Here is a 15177-nt window from a genome sequence, read left to right on the forward strand (position 1 = left end):
ATTTGTGGTTATGTGCATTACACGCTCCACAGAGCCTTTTAAAACTACTGTAATAAAAGCATGTAGTGCTTCATACAGCCGTATTATGTGACTTACAGGTGTTTCTCTACATGTCTATCTGGTGTCTTCAAGCTTGTTACCTCAGTGCCGTCTAGTGGCAGTTGGTCAAAATGTCTCAAAGGGGAAGTTCACCCAAATATGTGAATTTGAGGTAAAATGTGGGAGTACAAAAGTAAAAACTGAAGTAAAAAAATCAACAGACGTATAATTCATTAATTTACTTAAATTAAAAAAAGTGTACAACACATTATGATTTAACAATATACATTATTCTATTCAAATCAGAACAGAACTTTTCTTATATTACTCTACTTTTGTATATAAATTCCTTTTTTAATCATTTGTCTTCGGACAGTCAGAAAAAAACAGTCAACAAATAATAACAATAATTCACATCTGTCAGATGAACTCTGTAAATGTTATTTTGCAGCGAAAATATTATGAAAATAGCAAACATTTACACAGTTAACAAATACTTTATCAACTAGTGCCAACTTGAGCACCTCCAGATACACAATGACTTTTGACGCTAGTTAAACAGCCCAACACAGCGTTTTACTGTAACTTTGTTGTATTTAAAATGTATATTGTGTGTGAACCTCGTGAACAAGTCTGTGTCATATTCCACCACTAAATGAAAAGAAAAAAATATATATAATTCGCATATATATTCTCACAACTTTTTACTCTAATTTTAGTCATCAACATTTATCCAAAAAACTACAAATTAAATTTAAAATCAGCATAAATTTAAGGCAGTACAATATAACCATAATGTATAGATAATTCAATATCTTTACTGGATAGCAATTGAGATTTTTGAACAAAGAATTTTGGGAAATCTACAAAATATAATTTCTATTTTTTTTTTTTTTTTTTTTTTTTTTTACATTTGAATGAAATATGACTTGGCAATGTTCACTCGTGAACTGTATTAATGTATTTGTAATTAATTTCTTAGTGCTGATACACTTTCTAAAAGCATTTGTACCCTAAACCATAAGATGAAAAAAAACCAAAAAAAAAAAACCCAGAAATGATATTATTCCAGTTTTCACACCCCTGGGCTGGGCTGGTGAGCAGGGATCAAACTGGTCTGGACTGTATTTAGACCCAGCCTGTGTAAACATCAGTTTGAGACAGACAATGTTAAAGAAGAGCAGTTAAAGAAACAACATTTGGCAAAACTATTAGTTACCCGATTCATTCTGTGCTTCATTAGTGCAATCCAACACAACAGCCAGCGTGCGGGAGACTTCCAAAAGCTCTAAAGGGCCTTTGGTAAAATACACTGACTCATCTTTGGGAGCTGAGCAACATTCAACAGTCCCTCATGTGTGTGTGAGTAAACTAACAGATGTATGGGAAGACAAAGTATGAACAGCATTTTCTCATAAAATGGTGATCTTTGGAATGTCTTAGATACAAATGTGGCCCTGAACATTAATTTTCAGCTACTCATTTAAATTAATTCTTAATGTTATAGTGTATCTGTGCAAGCGTTTTCGTTTAGTGTAGACAAACAAAAAAGGGTGGCCCACTATAAATACAATTGTAAAATTGATTCATTTAGATTTCTCATATTCCAAGATGGAGATTATGCACTGTAAAAAAAAAAAAAAAAAAAAAGTTGAGCCAACTTAAAATTTTAAGGCAACCAGCTTCAGCGGATTTTTGAGTTTTCTCAACTTGTAGTTTTAAGTTTATACAACAGAAAATTGAGAATCTCCCATAAAAATAATTCTCAACTTTTTTTTTTTTACAGTGTGGTAAATCGCAGCATTGCAGGCTATTGCCATTTTATTGAATTTACCACTACATCCAATACGGAGATGGGCTGCTGTCTTGTGCCAGGATGTTTTCCTATATATATAGAGAGAAAGAGAGAGAGAGAGAGAGAGAGAGAGAGAGAGATTCATTGTCATTACTTAGCATTCTTTTGATTTTGGGGTAAAATATGATTTGGATATTTCTCTGTGAGATTCACCTAAAGATTTTTCTGAAGAGCGTAAAGATTGTCATCAAGATGAGTTCAGAGTCGCTTTGTGAACACGTTATGTGAATAGAAGATGTTCTAAGATTTTTTTGTACTGAATTTAACTTCATTTAGTAACAGTTTAAAGTGACAAAACGTTTACAAGTAACTAGAGTTCATCTTTAAGACAGACATACATGAAATACTTGGTAAAAATCTTCAGTAGCACTTTACTCAACAGTCCTGTTCTTCATGTATGTACTATGTACTTATTATAATTAACAAGGTACTAACCCTAGACCTAAATTTAAGCCCAAGTAGGTACCTTACACTATTCAGTACTTTCTTGTTTAAGTACACAGTTACAGTACACTTTAAGTATACTACTGCAAAATAAAGTGCAACCAAATGTTGGTTTCTGAGTTTGACACCCTTCATATCTAGTGTTTTCAAATGTAAGTGAATCAATACATGAGCAATGATTCTGCTGACTGCTACGACATTATGACATTACAATTTAAAAGAAAGGCATTTTAAACCGCTTGAAACTACACTTTCCCAAAGTTAAATTTGAGAGGATATTCTGCTAAAAACACATGAAGCACACTTTGCTGAAAGGTGAGATTTAAGTGAGTCTGTGTGTGCATTTTGCGCACACAGCAACAATGTAAACAAATGTTTAAAAAAAACAAGAAAAGAAAAACAAGGCTTTGTTTATCAGTCTTAAAGGTCATTTGCACTGATAGTGATTTGCAGTGACAAAGTTCATTTGCATTCATTTTCAATGAAAGTTTGCAAAACGACAAAGTACACAAAGTTTCTAACAAACTTTATAACCGACCTGAATAAAAACTGTTTTTTTTTTATTAAATTTGAGGGCTGCGAAGGTATAGTGCACAAGATATGAACTATACCTTTATGTTGCCTCAAATTGCTCAAACTCTGATTAAAAATGAATACATTTCCTGTAAATTTGTTGCTGCAAAACACTACAAGTGTGAACACACCTTATAATGCAATTACTGCAAAATTGCATTTTATATTAATCAGTATTTTTGTCTTGTTTTCCAGTATAAAACATGAACATTTTGTTTGAAGCTAAATGTAATTGAGAAGCGTAATACTTTGTTTCAGAGAAATATATCTTAAATTAAGATTTGAATTTGTTTTACCTAACAAATTAACAAATTGTGGTCAATTTTCTTTTGAACAAAAATACTGATTAACGCTGATTTTTCTTGCAGTGTTTAAAGTGTTAAAGACCATCCTGTGTGATTGGCTTCAGATTCATCTGAATCACTGAGAGACGAGTACAAAACAAAAGTCTGTACACCGATCAGTGTGCTCATCTTTAAAAAGCCAAAAAGGTCACAGTCGCATGACGAGAAGCCGCCCGCATCCCTCAGGTTTTTTGGAAAAGTCTTTGAGATGCAGAGCCCCCGCTGGAATGTCAGCTCGCTGAATCTCCTGCTAGTCTCATCAGATGCCCACATTCCTCCAAATTACGGTCCATTACAGTTAACCAGACAGGAAACACTGGTCTCGTCTTTTTCCAAATGAGATATCTTCCAGAAGGATAAAGGGTGAGTTACGTCTCAGGGTTGGCTGTGGTCATGATCTTCATGTACTGGGTAAAGATCGTCTCAAAGGCCTCGTCTCTGTGTATCATGGCACCAAAGACCAGTGGCTGTGGGAACAAGATGAAGCGATTCACTATCAGACTTTACTCGGTCATTAATCAAAGCAACAAGACAGAGGGTGGCGTCACTGTAAAAATTTTATCAGCATACGTACAGTACACTCATGGTGCAATATATGCTATATAGTAGCCTATATCTCAACAGCTTGATTGCTTACATAATCACAAAACGTAAATTATATTATCTTCCAGCTCTAATCTGCTAAATGCCACTATAAGGCATGAAGATCTTAAGATATTATAAACATTATCATCATGATTTTTTTGTAAAGTTGCTTTGAAACAGTGTGTATTGTGAAAAGTGCAATACAAATCAATTTGACTTGACTACCTTCTGTGTTGACGGGGTGGCAACAGAAATGCCCATTCCAGACCCAGGCAGAACTGATAAAACTTTGTACTGTGGAAAAAGATATTCAAGAGTTATTGTAACTGTAACGGTAACATAAAAAAAACGTTTTTTTCAATACATATTTAACATGATATATTAAATATTATGGTAACAAAATGCCGTAACAATGGCCGTAACAGCCATTCAGATTGGAGTTGGATTGACATTGTTCTCTCATCAAAGTTCTTTCATCTTTTAATAACCCTTAAGTTGCTCCAAACCTGTAGTTTCTTTTGTCTGTGGTGAAAACAGAAGATGTTTTAGAAAAAAATGTTGGAAACCAACATCGGCCACTGAATGCCATATTATGAAAGTGGCTACTGTCAACTGTTTGGTTACAAACATTCTTCAAAATATCTTCTTTTGTGTTCAACAGAAGAAAGACACTCAAAGTTCGGAAGAAACTTGAGGGTGAGTAAATGATTATTTTATTTTTGGGTGAACTGTCCATTTAATGCTGGAACATACTACATGACTTTTGCCCAGATTTTTGGCTGGTTTTCAGTCTGGACACATCTGACACTAGTCGTTGAAAGTCATTGCCAATCTGCAGTTTTTGTTGCTCCAAACTGTAAATCTGAACAAAAGGCATCCAGTGTATTCTGGCTATAATGGATGAGAACAATATGAATATTTGCAAATCAATTTGATCATATTTATAGCTGTATTATAATTGTATAGAATTATAACGAGCCTTCCTGTAGCACAAAAAGAAGAGTAAACACCAAGGTTATGAGTTTGATTCCCAGGTAAAGCAAAACTAATGAAATGTGAAATATTGAATTATTATTATAGTATATATATGTGACCCTGGATGACAAAAATTGATGTGTAAATTTTTTCGAAATTGAAATTTATACATCATCTGAAAGCTGAATAAATAAGCTTTCCTTTGATGCATGGTTTGTTAGGATCTGACAATATTTGGCTGATATACAACTATTTGAAAATCTGGAATCTGAGGGTGCAAAAAAATCAAAATATTGAGAATATTGCCTTTAAAGTTGTCCAAATGAAGTTCTTAACAATGCATATTACTAATCAAAAATGAAGTTTTGATACATTTACGGTAAGAAATTTACAAAATATCTTCATGGAACATGATCTTTACTTAATATCCTAATGATTTTTGGCATAAAAGAAAAATCGATAATTTTGACCCATACAATGTATTTTTGGCTATTGCTACAAATATACCCCAGCGATTTAAGTTTTGTGGTCCAGGGTCACATATATATATATATATATATATATATAAAAAACATCTGCCAAATGCTGGTCTGTGTGTGCAGTCTGTGATGCACTGCTGCCACCTACTGCTGTATCAAAGTCATAGTGCTCATATCCAATAAGTGAGTGAAGGATAAATGGTCAAAGGACTATAAAGTTAAGAAAAATTTTAAAAAGCTACTGCTTTTTCTTAACAAGAACACTTGGCCACTAGACATCATGTGGCTGTGTGACCAACATCTAGAACAAAAATATTTGTGCCTAGGAAAAGGAAAGTCTGAAGTGGTTGCTACGTGTGTGTGTGTGTGTGTAGATTAGTAAACAATGATTGGGCAAAGGATTTTATTTATTTGTTTTACAAATACTATATTTATTAATGTTTTGAATTAGTTTTTATTTGTTAAGTTTTTCATTTAGTTTTAGTAAATGTATGTGCTTTTGAAAATTCTGTTTAGCTTTATTTCAAGTTTCAGTTTTATTTCAATTACCGAAAATGATTTTTAGTCGTTTTTAATTTTAGTTGAAAACAGCAGCACTGTACATACCTTCTGGATATCTGTGATGTCCACCAGTTTGATGACTTTGTTCTTCTTTGAAGACCCTGATCTTGAGCTGGAGCTCTCAAAACACAGGTAGCTGTTGGATGGACAACCAACTGTAATTATACTGCTACTGCATCAATGTACATCAAATGTTGATGTAAAACAATGTGCACAACTATTCATAATAGCATGAAAGAGAGTGAAAAGAGTTGCCAGCATTGCTCAACAATTGTGCAAATGTTTCTTACTTCTCAGTGACGTAGAGCATCCCATTGCGAATGTAGTCAGTTGGCATCTTCCTGTCTCTGTTTATAAGACAGCATCTCCATCCATTCTCACATACTGCAAGAGAAGTGAAAAGGTATATAAAAGTGAAAACAGAAGTGAGTAAAAATCTGTTTGGCGTTTCCAACTTAAGTCTGTTTGTCCATTAAGTACTGTTTTCTTTCGGTACGCATGAGACGGCCTCATGAGACGAGAAGCAAGTCTAAGAGATCTCTCACCAGGCAGAGGTCTCTCAATCTCAGGTAGGTTGAAGATCTCATGGAATGCTCCTTTCTTTGTGCTGTGTGAACGGCCACTCTCTTCTTCTCGGGTCACTCCGGCCGGGATGGTGGCTAAACTACTTCGTGATACCACCGGCTGGATCTAAACATAAAAAAGAGGGATTTCAACAGTTTGCATTAACTGACCCTCTCAGGCGTAATATTAAAGTCAACGTAAAACAACATTCCTATTTTATTTTCATTCGGTGATGTATTTCTAGGTGAAACAGGATGTTCATGAAATATGATAAATATAGTTTCCATTAATGTGGCCTTGGTGATATCAGCCAGAAGATGTCAACATGATGCAGTTAGTTTTTTAGTATGATTGAGTAATCATGTGGGTAAGTTTTTTTTTTTTTTTTGGTCAGTGTAATGATGTTTTAAAAGAAGGACAAAGTTCATGTTAGCAACTGCCATTGATCTCATACTCAAGGGAATGTAGTATTCACTCTGTACAGTCTCTCAACACAGTCAAACTACTTTCTTTCAGTGTTCTAAAGCCAAACATTCAACTATTTCTACATCTAATGATCGAATGCTGCTCTACTGTGGAAACCAGGATTAAACTAAAACTGAAAAAATAAATAAATGAATAGATAACTAAATAATAAAATAAATAAATAAATAAAAGCTGAAAAAACTATATATATACATATATATATATATATATATATATATATATATATATATATATATATATATGTATGAACAAAAACTAATCAAAATAAACAAATAAATAAATAAATAGAAAAAAAAAAAACTATATATATATATGAACAAAAACTAATCAAAATAAATAAACAAACAAATAAATAGAACAAAAAAATTAAAAAATAACCAAAAACTATATATATCTACATGAACAAAAACTAATCAAAATAAAATAAAAACTATAATAATATCTCAATGATACTAAAATAGCACTGGTGGAAACTACTCCATTTTTGAGCAAAGCGATCCTTTTTGTCTTGAATGACACTATCTATGCACACACAGAGCATACCCATCACATAGTCTGTGAAAATGGATTCAAAATGCCACAATAGCAGTACACATGAAATTAAATTAGATTGTATTAAGTCATTAATATTAAATATAATCAGCAGATCAGTCAATTAATGACATTAATATGATTTTTTAAACAAAATGTGAAAAAAGTAAATACAATAAGGTGAATTACACAAAATCTGTCAAGAAATGTCCATCTCATATTTCACCACATAATAAAGAAAATAATATTTTGTATTAATAAAACAAAGACTTTACATTAAGTTCATTAATATTTGAAGTGACATCATTTTTTTATGACAATAAAACACAACCCTAACGCACATTCTCATTACCATAATGCAAAAATCTTATTACTGTAACTGCATAAGATTCCATAATTTTTTGAATTTGTAAAACAATTTAGTAAATGTAAAATAAAATAAATAAATAAATATTCCTATTAGAGAAATTATAGTATAGTACATGACTTTTTGTTTTACAACAATGTGAATTTGGATAGGAAATATGCTTAATTGTAATGGACTAAATGTCACAATAGGAAAAAAATCCCTGAATGGTTGAAAAAAGAGATTTGATTTTGTGGTGAAATGCAACCTGGACATTTCTTTGGTAGATTCACCCAATTGGGCCATTGGGACTATATGGCCATTTTGATCCATTTGAGCACAGACAAAATTCATATCACACTGTGCATCTAGATCCAAACACACAAAGGTAAAGAAAGTAAGGTCAGCTGGTTTCATCACACACACACACACACACACACACACACACACACACACACACACAGATGCTGGCAGAAGCACATCACAATCCCTACCTTCTCACACCCAGACAGCTGAGAGAGAAAGACAACAGATTATGTGTGACTGTCATGTAAACTACCTACACTGATGTTTCCCCTACGAGGCAACACCCATCACTCTCATACACACGTATATACAGCGCTTCAAATAGGTATGACATTTCAAGTGTGAAAACAGCGAGGAGGCTGGTGTTGGAGCCTGACATTGTCTCTTTCTCTCTCACCCGTCGTGACACAGTGGCATTGCTGCGTTCTTTCAGCTGAGGGTCGGTGGGCAGGTTGTTCCACATGATGTACGGAGTGTCGTATTTGTCTCTGAGTTTTGGGCAGCTCTTAAACAGGAAGTCTATAATAAAGAACTTGATGCCCGCGTAAAGCCCTGCCAGAGAAAAGACACACACCATGAGAATGATAAAACAACTGCAACTTTAGACTGCTGAATTTCAAAACAAAACAACCTTTTAGATGTATTTCCTATTTAATAAATTAACTTTCATTTTGTGGACCATAATGGAAGCAGACTTCATTTCCAAGAATGCTCTAATTTGCTTAAAGAAATTTTATAAATGTGCACTACTGTTCAAAAATTTAAGGTTGATATTTTTGTTTTTGTTTCTTATGCTCACCAAGGCTGCAAAAAATACAGTAAAAACAGTAATATTGTGAAATATTATTACAATTCAAAATAACTGTTTTCTATTTTAATACAGTTTTAAATGTAATTTATTCTTGTGAATTTTCAGCAGCCATTACTCCAGTCTTCAGTGTCACATGATCCATTTATTATTATCAATGTTAAAAACAGGATCTGTCGCTTTTGATTAAAAAAAAACATCCATGCTGAATAAAATGACTGGCTTCAGTGTTAAAACGACTCGAAGCACACAAATGAACAACCCAGTGTGTGTGACTGTTATTAGTGCATATGGGGTGTTTATGTACATGTGAGGAGTTATGGGTAATATGATTCTCACCGATCATGAAGCCCATCAGCTTGTAGGGCAGGACGCAAGAGGAGATGAAGGCCACCCACAGAGCGATGTACAGTTTCTGAGTGATCTCAGGCTGAACCCACATGAACAAACTGATGTACACACACGCACACACACAAACATCCACCCAAAACACATACAAACATGGAGAAACATTCATTAGTTTACTTTAGGTCATTATGTCATGTACGGCACAGAGCCCTTATATTTCACTGCTCCCACAAAACTTTTCACACCCTCCTGAGAAACTTTGCATTTTGTCCCATCTCATATTATTTTCATCAGTAGTTTTGCGTTTGCTCGCAAAAATGTTACATTTGCACTTGAAACATAACAGAGCTACTTACTTTTTGATCTTCTCCAAAACATCTGCCATCTTACCAAAAAGATTCTGTAGAAACATTAATTTATTACATGCTGGTTAGAGAAACGTGTCCATAAAATTTCAAATCACAACAGACGTTAAAAAATGAACAGTTATTTATTATGACTACATTTCGGATTATACAATAAAAATAAAAGTCCTCAAAAACTATTAAATAATATTAATGGATGCATGTGAATTAAAGGGTTGGTTCACCAAAAAATGAAAATTAGTCTGTTATTTATTCACCCTCGAGGCATCCTAGGTGTATATGATTTTTCTTCTTTCAGACGAATCCAATCGGAGTTATATTAAAAATTCTCTTCTAAGCTCTATTATTGCAATCGGCGGGTGTTTCTGTTGAACAATCCACAAGACGTCAAATAAAGTGCGTGCATCCGTAATAAAAGGTGCGCTCAGAACAGCTTCTGCATACGACAGTCAGCAGAAATGAGAGAAAAGTGTTTATTACCTTTGAAATATGGATATTTATCTTACAAAAACGCATGGATTCGCTACAGGAGGCCTTTATTCATCCCCCGGAGCCGTGTGAGGCATGTTTTATTATGAATGCACGCACTTTATTTGACGTGTTTTGGACTGTGTAACAGAAACACCCGCTGACTGCAATGATAACGTTTAGAAGAGCCAGGACAATTTTTAATATTACTCCGTTTGGATTTGTCTGACAGAAGAAAGTCATATACACCTAGGATGGTTTGAGGGTGAATAAATAACAGGCTAATTTTCATTTTTGGCTGAACTAACCCTTTAAGCAGTGACAAAAAAATATAAAACAACAAATTTTTAGATCACAGACTCGTGTACTTTTTGTATTCTCTCAAATAACTTTATGAGGTGCATCCTGGGTTACTTTTTGCTTCACTGTCAGGCCAAGAAAAATAAATTAAACTAAAATTTTGGTTTTGTAATGAAATGCATACATAATAGAGAAAGGCTTCAGTACAAAAAGTTTTCAAAATCAAGAGAAACAGTAAAGAGTGTCCAAATGTTTGACAAATAGTGTAAATGTAATGGACAGATTTTTATTCAAATAAAAGTCTGAAAATATATAAGCATTCAACTGTAAATTTACCTGTGCTTTTTGTGCAACATCAAGAACTAATTGAAACTTTTCAGACACAGTTAGATCTTCTTTTGCAGGTTCCTGGAAGAAGGAAAAAATGAAATATGCACAACATAAAAAAGTCACTGACAAATATTACCCTGGAAAAACATTCCTACCACAGGTTCAGAAACTTCAGGCACAATACTCCACTGAATTCTCCATCCTCTAAAGAAAAAAAACAAAGAACAGTATTAAATCAGTTTGTTTGTGTTACATATGTTTCTATATATTTAAAAATAAATAAATAAATGCATAAGTATGTATACAAAATGTATGTTTATTCTGTGATAATACAGAGGCATGACATTAATAAATACTGTATATGTACAGTGATAATGACTGCAGTGGACATTATTTTTATCAAATATGCTAACATGAGTACTAATCATGTGGTAGTATATTCATTCTTACGACTGGAAATTTCCTCCAATATACAACAACTGAAATTTGTTCAATTTAGGTAACATTTTAAATTTATCACAGTTTCAGTACTATTAACTTAAGAAATGAATCATTGTCTTACCTGGCTATAAGGTAGTTCAATGACAACCTCAGAATGGCTAAGAATAGAAACAAAGGTATAGCCCACCCATGCCATGCTGCATTCATATAAATCTGTGACAGAAGACAAAAACACAACACATATTACATTCCTGTCCCAAGAAGGGGTATTATCAGGTACAAAAACTATGAAAAACATCTTTGTAAAGTGAAGCTGGAATAAATATTACAAATATAAATATTAGATTCACTAAAATAAGAAATTTTGCCTTGGCAATAAATGAAACCTATTTAGTAATATTAAAGCAAATTTATGAAAACTGAAAAATGTAAACAAATTGAAAATATGAATAGAAAGTAGTATATAAATAATACTCAATAACACCCAAAGTTATTACATTCTAATGAGCAAGTAAATACATTTTTTAATTATAATTGCGTAATTTAGTGGTAAAAATTACAGGAGCAATTATGTGTCACTCTCCCAGCAATAAATTACATAACTAACATATATGTATCTAAAAGAGATGGAGGATGTGCAATATGTACAGTATACTGTATATATGGAAAACTGATGGATGGAAAACTCACAATGAAGGCAATCGCTGATGTATATACTGAGTGCCAGTTGGATAAGGCGGAAAGATTCCGTAAGAAATTTGTCACCGGTCTGGCACCCCGTTCTAGTAATAAATAAAAATAAAACGATAAATAAGTACAGTTGAAAAATGTTTGTGAATCCATAAAGTGTATATTAATGCCTCAATATGAACAAAACCACACTTTAGTAAAACAACAAAAAAAGACTTACTAAGTCGTCGCATATTTTCTGTTAATCTGAAACAAAGACAAGACAGATTTTCAAGCAAAAAAGAACCACAACATACAGTTTCTGAGTGATGCTTAAATTAAACACAATTTAAGGTATCATTCATACACAAACAGTGAGGGACAAGTGACCTTGCCTTCAGCAAGCACCACTGATTTCTTCCACCAACCTGTCTTGTATTTTCATTGAAAAGTGACACTTAAACCTTGTAAATCAATGAAAACAGACAGTTGTGGCCAGCACAGACGCAATACCTCTCTTCAGAGACAGATAGATGCACTTCATTGATCCCTAAGGGGACATTCAGGAGACATGGACTTAATAGCCTCATGTATAACTGAGGCAGTTACATGCATTGACTGGATATCAGACCCAGAACTCCTGCTTGGCAAGAGTAAATTCGACCACAAACCGCAAAACCTCAAAGATTCTTAATGGGTTTCAAAATGACTGCCTGGACTATGAAATAAACCAAGTGAACCTTACACACTTTTGAGGAATCTCAAAAACTTGACTTTACAGATTTATAGTCAGAGTAGCATATTAATAAGACGCAAATAAAAATGAGCCTTTACAGAGTCTGTTCAATATGTTAAGATTCAGATGAGAAAACATCCTTCCCAAAATTTTTAAAGAAATGTATGAGCTTGCAGTCCATTATCAGAAATGTATCAGAAATTTGTATACAGTGTATATATATATATATATATATATATATATATATATATATATATATATATATATACACTGTATGTGTGTGTGTGTGCACGTTTTTGTGACATATGAGGACACAAATTTGTATAATGACTTGGGTATGACATAGGCATTACATGAAGAAGGTGACTTATGAGGACATTTACCCTATGTACCCAAAAGGCTTATAAATCAAACAGAATCAGTTTTTTTGAGAAAGTAAAAATGCACAAAGTTCCCTTTCAGTCAATCATGTTCGACGTTACGTCATAGTGACCGATGTAAATGGGATCTCGCCCGAGAGCCCAATCACCTTCGAGTGTTAACAAAACAAGCCAATGACAGTTGGCGTGCATGCTTTGCCACGCGCACCCTGCGCGGGTATAAAAGGAGAGCACGTGCAGACGTACATCAGCTTTTCGCTTCGGAGCCGAGCCTTTTCAGCGAATCTCCGAGAGTGTTTCCAGACAGCAAGTTTCGGCGTTGGCGTTATGGTGCGTCAGCGGGGGTTACTGTTCAGTGCTGCTGCTTTTCTCACAGCGTGCTGCAGCCTATCAAACTGCGGTCGCACCGCGACCTCCCCTCTTTCTCTAAAAGACTGTTTTTTCTAAAAGAGCAATATCTAAAAGAGCTCCACGAGCGACGGGCTTCTTTTTAAAGATGGCTTCCTGCTCATGCGTTTCTGGATGTGGTCGCTTCCTGGCTGCGTCTGATGGTCACGATCGCTGTGTCTCGTGCTTGGGCTATCAGCACGCTGAGGCAGCGCTTGTGGATGAGTCATGTTCTCATTGTGGGTACCCAAGATAGTGGTACCCAAAACCTCAAAAAAAGAGCAGTTTCCTTTCTCTCCAGGTCCCAAGAGGGCGAGGATGGCAGTGCACAAGACAGTCTACACACTCCCGTCCCCCTCTCCTTTCGCCAGTGGGCAGCAGGGTCCGGTTCGAGGACACAATGCCTCCTCACGCACCCCCTGTCCAGCCGTGGAGCCAGGTCAAGTCAAGTCACTATTATTTGTATAGCGCTTTTAACAATGCAAATTGCGTCAAACCAGGTAAGTGTCGCATCGCGCACTCAGACCCCACTCCGGGATGCACTGCTTTCCGGGTCGGGTCCCTGTGTTTCCACTGCGGGTACGTCGGTGGTTCCCCTAGTCCCGCTTGTTCGGTCTCTGGTGGCCTGGTTAGCGCTCCCCAGACCGTCTCTCTGGCTCACGAGGACCATCAGACTCAGCTATGCGATTCAATTCGCCTGGCGCCCTCCCAAGTTCAGGGGTATTCGGTTCACCTCTGTGCTGAACAAAGATGCTCCTGTCTTGCGTGCAGAGATCGAGGTCCTGCTGGCGAAGGATGTGATACAGCCGGTCCCTCCAGCCAGTCAGGGTTTTACAGTCCTTACTTCATTGTACCCAAGAAAGGCGGTGGGTTACGACCAATCTTGGACCTGCACGTCATGAACTGGGCCATTCACAAGCCCCGTTCAGGATGTTGACGCAGAAACGCATCTTTCAATGCATCTGTCCTTTCAATTGGTTCCCAGCGAACGACCTGAAGGACGCATACTTTTTAGTGCCGCACATCACGATGCAGTAGACGTGAAGTCCGTGGGGAAGCACGCCTTGGTCATCAGGTTCCTCAGAGGGGCCAGGAGGTTAAATCCTCCGCGCCCTCATCTGGTACCCTCTTGGTACAATGATGTAACGTCTCCGTTCCCTCCTTCAGGGAATGAGGGTTACATACGTAACTGAGACGTTTCCTGTAAGGGGTAGGTTTAGGTGTAGGGTTGGTGTAGGGCGATAGAAAATACGGTTTGTACAGTATAAAAACCATTACGCCTATGGAATGTCCCCACAAGTCACAAAAACAAAGTGTGTGTGTGTTCTTAAGTGTGATTATTGCTGTACACTGTTTTGATTGAAGATTTATGGAAGCCCATTTCCACCACTGAATATAAAAAAAAAAAAAAAAAAAAGTTATTGCGACTTTTTATCTCACAATTCTGACTTTTTTAACAGAACTGTGAGATATAAAGTCACAATTGTGAGTTATAAAGTCAGAATTGCGATTTATAAAGTCACAATTCCGAGTTAAAAACTCACAATTCAGACTTTATTTCTCACAATTGCGAGTTTATATCACACAATTCTGACTTTATTTCTCAGAATTGTGAGTTTATATCTCACAATTATGACTTTTTAACTCGCAATTGTGAGTTTATGTCATGCAATTATGAGAAAAAAAGTTAGAATTGTGAGATAAAAAGTCGCAATTACCTTTTTTTAAAAAATGTTTTAATTCAGTGGAAGAAACGGGCTTCCATAAAGATTTAGGGTTTTGAGATTTTTCTTTTTCTTTTTTTTTGTTATCATGTGTATCTTTTATTTTGAAAGTTCAAAATAAAAGTCTATAAAC

At 35.2% G+C, this 15177-nt stretch overlaps 1 protein-coding gene across 5 annotated transcripts in view; it reads right to left on the bottom strand.

The window, feature by feature from the left end:
- Nucleotides 1-263: 263 nt before the first annotated feature.
- gramd4a (GRAM domain containing 4a) overlaps nt 264-15177 on the bottom strand; it is a 63003-nt gene continuing 48089 nt past the window's right edge. For 3 of the 5 annotated variants that reach the window (XM_058773129.1, XM_058773127.1, XM_058773130.1), the window contains 14 exons: nt 12059-12084; nt 11839-11930; nt 11270-11361; nt 10863-10911; nt 10714-10785; nt 9601-9644; nt 9236-9345; nt 8486-8640; nt 8277-8294; nt 6401-6545; nt 6146-6239; nt 5901-5991; nt 4066-4134; nt 264-3722 (listed from right to left, as the gene is read on the bottom strand). In XM_058773129.1, the coding sequence (XP_058629112.1) occupies nt 3624-3722; nt 4066-4134; nt 5901-5991; nt 6146-6239; nt 6401-6545; nt 8277-8294; nt 8486-8640; nt 9236-9345; nt 9601-9644; nt 10714-10785; nt 10863-10911; nt 11270-11361; nt 11839-11930; nt 12059-12084 (1156 nt within the window). In that variant the 3' untranslated portion in view covers nt 264-3623. The remainder of the gene's footprint in view (nt 3723-4065; nt 4135-5900; nt 5992-6145; nt 6240-6400; nt 6546-8276; nt 8295-8485; nt 8641-9235; nt 9346-9600; nt 9645-10713; nt 10786-10862; nt 10912-11269; nt 11362-11838; nt 11931-12058; nt 12085-15177) is intronic. The other 2 variants (XR_009270754.1, XM_058773128.1) reach the window with 2 other exon arrangements.

This window comes from Onychostoma macrolepis, chromosome 04, assembly GCF_012432095.1.
Source record: "Onychostoma macrolepis isolate SWU-2019 chromosome 04, ASM1243209v1, whole genome shotgun sequence".
NCBI classification, from domain to species: Eukaryota; Metazoa; Chordata; class Actinopteri; order Cypriniformes; family Cyprinidae; genus Onychostoma; species Onychostoma macrolepis.